The 6,938-nt window shown below is 32.1% G+C and overlaps 1 protein-coding gene across 1 annotated transcript; it reads right to left on the bottom strand.

Moving 5' to 3' along the window:
- Positions 1–1,234: 1,234 nt before the first annotated feature.
- LOC107002140 (agamous-like MADS-box protein AGL29) lies at positions 1,235–1,817 on the bottom strand. The gene has a single exon (XM_027912359.1). It carries the CDS (start codon positions 1,787–1,789, stop codon positions 1,235–1,237), a length of 555 nt encoding a protein of 184 aa, XP_027768160.1. The 5' UTR covers positions 1,790–1,817.
- Positions 1,818–6,938: the final 5,121 nt, after the last annotated feature.

Genomic DNA, 6,938 nt, shown 5'->3' with positions numbered 1-6,938 from the left:
GGGAAGATTCTTAGTGTCTGTTAAGAGTCCTAGTAGTCGTGGGTTTACGGGTTTTATGAGTAACAGAAAACTCTTAGTAAAACTCTTAGAGAGTTGTGCGGTAATAATTTTTCTTCAGTTGAAACAAAAAAAAGAAGTTATTCACATTGTTTCGTGCATGTGAATAAACAAGTTATGTACTTTACTTTATTTAATCTATACTATAATTCATTAATTTGTATTGACTTCAATTTTCAAACAAATTCACTAGGTTTCTTACTTTTTTCATCCAATGATTAATTAATGTAGCCGACAATCATTTCATGAATTTTACACACATTAGGATGTAAATAACCCACTTACAACTTTATAAATGATTCATTTTTGGATAATAACATTTATTGAATCTCTATGCGATAGAAGCAAGAAGTTTTAAAATTTATTTTAAGGTGTGATTGTATTATCAATATGTAATGATCCTGTAGTGACCTCAAGTTATTTATGACTTTATAGGACAGAAGTTCGATTATCGGATCGTTCATTTGAGTTTTATGCGAATTTTTCTCGCTATAGAAGTTCTTAAGCGAAAGGGGTGATTTTAGTCAGCATTTGAAATTCAGGTATCAAATGCAATTTTCGTCGTTCCATCAACTCCTAAGGCAAATTTGGGCTAGTGGCATGGTTCGTTCGGCCTCGAGGCTTCCGATGCAAATTTATGTCATTAGGTGTTTCAACTTTAATGTTTTGACCAAAGTTTGACTTCGGTCAATATCTTTTACCAGCATTCTTGTTCAATGTACTTGGATGAGTTTTGCACTACATTCCCTTTTTATGTTATCCCAAAAATATGAATTTAACTTGTTGGAACTTATAGACCTTTTTGAAATAAGACTTGAAAACTTAAAATTCTCCTTTAAATATTGATTTATATCAAACTCTTTCGTCACAAAGAGTTAAATCCATTTGTATTTTAGTAAGTTTTAGTCACATATATGTCTTTCTCCTCTATTTTTCATAATTTTTTTTATATGACGTGCTTCAAACATAGTTTTAGATAAATTGAGAGGTTCCTATATTAGTTTGCGTATTAATTAAAAAATAGTTGGAGACAATGGGTAATCATGAATATAAATGTCTTCAATAAATATCATTGCAAACTACAAAGTACAAGAATTAAATAGCATAATTGAAACAAAATAATAAATGACAAAAAAAATAAGGAAAGGACTTTGATAAATATCTGAAGATAATTCGTCTAGAAGACATTTGGTGAGATATTTGCATCATCTGATGGAATCTGTGAAGAGGATGAAGCTCCATTTTCTAGCTGCTCCAAATGTTCGTTCAATTTAAATTCACCAGATATCAGCCATGCTTCCAACTTCATTACATCATGTACATTCAATTGATCTATGGACTCCCACCAACCTAGATCTCTAGCTTCATTCAAACGATCTAATTTTTCATTTGCAATTTTTTCTCTTTCATCCAATTCCTTTAGAATATCATTAAATTGACTTACTTTTTTGCGTGCTTCTGCAGCAACAAGGCGGTCACTTGAACTTAAATTTGCTGTAGGATTTATAAAACGATCAATGACCACATTAGAGGTTGGACTACTAAAGGAATAAGGTATACCTTTCGGTGAAGACATAACAATTCCAAGATCTACATCACATTCTCTAACAAGTTCACAAGCTCTTTTGTATAAGCCAGAACGTCGTTTAGAGAATGTGGTGAATCGAGCAGATTCATTCTCTATTTTCGCCAATGAAATTTTTTGGCGTCCTGCTGTCTTCTTATGCTCCATGCTAGAATATACTAAAATATGCTATTAGTTAATTCTCTCTTAAAAATATGTGTACTAAAAAGAGGAAATATCATGCATATTTATATACAGAAATTTCACATTTGCCATTAAATTATTTGCCAAATATCCCAATAAAAGCAATTTTTTCTTGATACTTAAAGTTATTAAGGAAAATTTGTATTAATGTTATATTCCAAATTTTGTTTTCTAATAATATAAATTAATCTAAAAGTTAATTTAAATAGGCAAGTTGGTGTTTAATATTCTAGATGAAATTTATCAATTCGTTTAATTATTGTGAATATATTTTACCAATACTAGAATCTTTTGGTTATTTTATAGTAACTAAATCAAATTTTGCACCTGCTCAAATAAAAATATTTATACTATTTAACTTGAAAAGAAAAAATATATTAATGTACTTATAACTTAAAAATAATACATCCCTCAAAATTAATGTTCATTTAAAAGGAATAAACCTGAATAAGTCAAACATTCAAACTAATAATTAGTGAATTTATAATGGTATGCGTAATTCATTTTATTATTTAATTTTTTCTGGTATGTGTAATTCATGTATTATTTAATTTTTGCATACTAAATATGTAATTTAAGTGTATTAGGTAGAAGAAGTTAATTATGCACACTTTTAATAGTGTTAAAGTTTGTAAATTAACCCCGGTCTTTTGTGTTAAAGTTAGATCCTTTTATTTTATCAATTCCAAACTTTTAAAGGGTAGATTGTTGTGAGGGATAACAACATATAGTCTCGGAATTAAAATATGATGCCACTTAATTGTTTTTTTTTGGGTTTTCCAATTCGAGATAACTTATTATGTGTTAATAATTAATACCGGGATAATTTATCTTATCTATAGACTGTATAGACTGTATAGTAATCTCATCATATTTTATCATGGGATAAACTCACTAAATAACAAAATTACCCTTCATATTTTAAATTTGTTTGTTGTATTTCAGTTTCCTTTATCCATGATAATTTCATGATTACTTTTAAATCTTTTTTAAATTTTGTTGTTGTGTTGTTTTCTGACGAATCACAAGGCTTTTGAAGAATCATCATTATATTTCAATCATTTGAAATTATAACACATCGGATCTCAAAACGAAGAAAATCTGGTTCCAGTGCTAATGGAACGAACCACAGACCGTAGGTGGGGTTCCATCGTTAAGGCCAAAATCTTTATAGTCTTTGATCCCGCCCACAGTCAACCAGTACAGTGGGTGGTTGGACCTACGAATCGTATGACTGACCGTAGGTGAGGGTTAGCAGCCAGTTAGAGGGAAATTGATGTTGTATCAACTTCAAACGGTTGTAACTCTTTACATAAAAGAAATTAGGTGGCACATGATTTATCAAAAGAAAGATAATTGAATCTTCTTTCCAACGCCATCGAGTTTGCTAAAATTCCGTCTTTAAGTAAAAAGTTTTGCTTTTTTTAGTGAAGCCCTATCAAGAAGACTTAATGGATGACCCCTACCTATGGTTGGTAGGTCAACCCACGGATCGTAGGTCCCTCCGTGGGTGGACTATGTCAGAATTAAGTCACGGTCTCCTTTCCCCTATGCGTTGGGCTCTTACACTACGTCGTTTGGTCAGTTTAAGCGTAGTAACTTAGTCAGATCTTTCCCTAAGCGATTCATTCACTAAAAATTCATCAAACTTAGGAAAAAAAAGGACAAAAGAGGTAACTCAAACACTTCCAAGAAGGAAGCAGGGTTCTTTAGTTCCAGCCCCGAAATCATAGGATTTCCCCGTAGATTTCATCATCAGGTATATGGAATTTCACTAGTGGGTTCCTTTCATCGAGTAGGTCCCTAGAATTCAGTCAGATTATTGATTCCCTTCATCATGTTTAGACTAGGGTTTCAATAACTTTGGAAAATCATTGTGCTTTAACTGCTATAGTGTTTTTGATCAGATTATCATGTCTATGTAACATCGTTTCTTAGTTCTCTGCAATGAACTCAAGACCCTAGTTGTGTAGATTTATTTAGTTTATGAATTACACTAGCTATGTCAGATAACCATATATACATGACTCAGATTTCGCATGATTTAGTTTTAGTATTTAAAATGTTGCATTCTCAATTAACCTGTCATAATATTGAGCTATTCTAGTATATTTCAGTTATGTTATATTATATGCATTTATAGTTGGGAGTAGGCTTAACACCGAGTTGGACTAGGATTCAGCGTACCCGTATAGTCCCAGAGTTACTTGCCCCAGTAGGATTATAATTCCCCTCAGTTGGGCTTTATAATTAGTGATCACACCAGTCATGCGTTTATACCATTGACAAGATATATTGGGTCCTATCGATGGGGCGTATAAAATTAGACTCCATGTTTAACTCACGTTGTTTTATGTTGGTTAATAGTAGTTCCCACAATCAAACATTAGTCCTCTTGACCATGTTTTCAGTTTATACTTAGGTATTCAATCACCATGTCCTATCCATTATTTATTACTTGCTCATTACGTTCAGTTTGGCTAATCAACATGTTAGTATATAAATTCATATCCAGTTATATCATTGTTCAGTTATGTTATGTTCAGTTTATATGTTTGTTCAAATATATTATATATCTTGCATGTTCAATACATTCCCAAGTACTAACAGATATTATGTGCTACATCCTTTTATGAGGTAGGTTCAGGTACAACATCTATCTCATACATAGATCGGTTCTTTGTCTGTACTCAACAACTTCAGCAGTGAGTCATTATACTTTGAGGAAAACATACATGTTTTTTCGTATTTAGTCTTTCATTTCAGTTTAACTTTTTCTAGGCTAATCTGGGTCATGTCCCGACTACTTAAGTTAGTAGAGGATTTTTGGACATAGGATTAGATTCAACTTTAGATTTGAGTTTGATCTTTTAGATATTATTGAACTCTTAGTATATTTCATATATTCAGACTAGTTGGGTATTCCCCGTTTTCAGTTACCACTGTTTTGGTTTCCGCACAATATCTTTTTATTCAAATTGTTTTAGTATGCTTATGATATGACAGCTTCAGGGTTTGTTTGGGGTCACTCGTGATACTAGGTCATGTGTTTACATCAAAGGGGTAGCCTCAAGGCATGAAAACTTGGTATCAGAACATTAGGTTCAAGAGTCATATGATGTCTGAAAGTCACACTAAGTAAAGTCTCTTTCATGGGTGTGAAGTGCACCACATATAATGGGAGAGAGGCTACAAAGTTTTTTAGAAAGAAATTTAATTTCTGGCTATTATTATCGTGTGTGTGTATGATTTTCTTTCTAATTCATCGTCATGCGTTTCAGATCATGTCTCCTCGTAAAGCTTACTTAAGAAATCCAAATGCACGCAATGCTAAAGTAGTTCCTACAGTCTCAAACCATGAGGTTTTGAATGTGGAGTTTTGGAATGCGATTCATCTTTTGGCTCAGAGTATGACTACTAACCAGAACAATTAGCACCTTCCAGTTTCTACTAATGCTAATGTTGTATCAGCAACAACCAAAGTTCAAGATTTTATTCGGATGAATCCGCCAGAGTTTATAGGGTCGCTGGTTGGTGAGGACCTACAAAACTTCATTGATGAGGTTAAGAAAATCTTTAGAGTGATCCAAGTGACTGGTACTTATAGGGTAGAGTTGGCACCCTACTAGCTTAAGGATGTTTCTCACATATTGTACACTCAGTGGAAAGAAAACAAGAGTGTGGATGAAGATCCTGTAACTATGGAGTGTTTTATTAGAGCTTTTTAGGACAAGTTCTTTCCAAGATAGTTGAGAGAGGCTAATGCTCACGAGTTAATGAATTTTAGACAAGGTTAAATGATAGTCAAAGAGTACAAACGTAAGTTCACCCAATTCATTTATGTCATTGATCAATTCCGCTTTGTTCAGTTTTATATGTTTATTTAGCTATATTTTATATCAGGCATGCTCAGTACATTCCATGTACTGACACAGACAATATGCTACCTTCTTTCATGATGTAGGTTAATATACTCAATATTCAGATCATTCATAGATCGATTTCCGATCCGTACCAAGCAGCTTCAGTGGTGAGTCTTCATACTTCGAGAATATCATACATATCTTACGTATTTAGCCTTTCATTTGAGTTTTAATTTTTTCTAGAGTTAGTTGGGGCATTTCCTAGAAACTTTAATTAGTAAAGGCTTTTTCAGACATATTATTAAGTTCAGCTTTAGATTTGAGTTTGATATTTCAATTATTATTGAACTTTTAGTATATTTCATATATTCAATCTAGTTACGTATTCCCCACTTTTAGTTACCACTATTTTAGATTATGCGTAGTATCTCTTTATTCAAATTAGTTTGGTATGCTTATGATATGTCAATTTCAGAGTTATCTTGGTGTCACTTGTAATCTTAGATCCCGTGTTTACATCAAGAGGATAGCTCGGGGCGTGTTAGTAATTGGGAACTTCCTATATTTATCATCATTCTTTTTCTACATGGAGTGCTTTAGTTTGAATGTAATGAAGATGTAATTCCTATTACTTTGTATCCAATTTCCACTCCCATTTGGCTTTTCTTTGCTTTTGTTTTCTTTTGTGCTGTATATGATTATGATTGATGGTCTTACAAGCACAAGAATTATTTTTTTTTATTTATTTGACAAATATTTTATTGTGTTGTAAAATTTAGGAACAAAAGAACAATATAAAGATAAAGAAAAAAAGAATATAAGACAAGAAGAATAATATAAGATAATTTTCTTTTTTTCGAGTGTCTGAGTGTTCACAAAATCTTGAAGTGTGTACAATATGAACCTTTATGCCCCGATATATGCCTCTTTTTATAATTTGACATATAGGCATATAAAAGGTTAGTCATAAACATGAATATAATGGAGGAGGTTATGAAGATGAAAGTTTACAAGAATAATGATCATAAAGACGGAGGTTATTTTCATAATGAAGGGAAGTATTAACTTCTTGGTGTAGTGGTCATTTATACTATATAATTTAATAACACCCCCCTTGGATGTCTATAATTAATATGCCTCGTTAAAATCTTATGAGGAAAAATCCTCATGGAAAAAGATTCTGAGTGAACAAAAAAGAGTACACACATCTTTTCATGCGCTTTGAATTTTGTCTCGTTAAAATTCATACC

This window comes from Solanum pennellii, chromosome 10, assembly GCF_001406875.1.
Source record: "Solanum pennellii chromosome 10, SPENNV200".
Lineage (NCBI taxonomy): Eukaryota > Viridiplantae > Streptophyta > Magnoliopsida > Solanales > Solanaceae > Solanum > Solanum pennellii.
The sequence above is the reverse complement of the archived record's forward strand: the minus strand, read 5'-3'. Positions and strand labels throughout refer to the sequence as shown.

What these genes read in the sequence shown, in the direction of transcription:
- LOC107002140 (XM_027912359.1), bottom strand. Translation starts at nt 1,789, where the DNA reads ATGGAGCATAAGAAGACAGCAGGACGCCAAAAAATTTCATTGGCGAAA.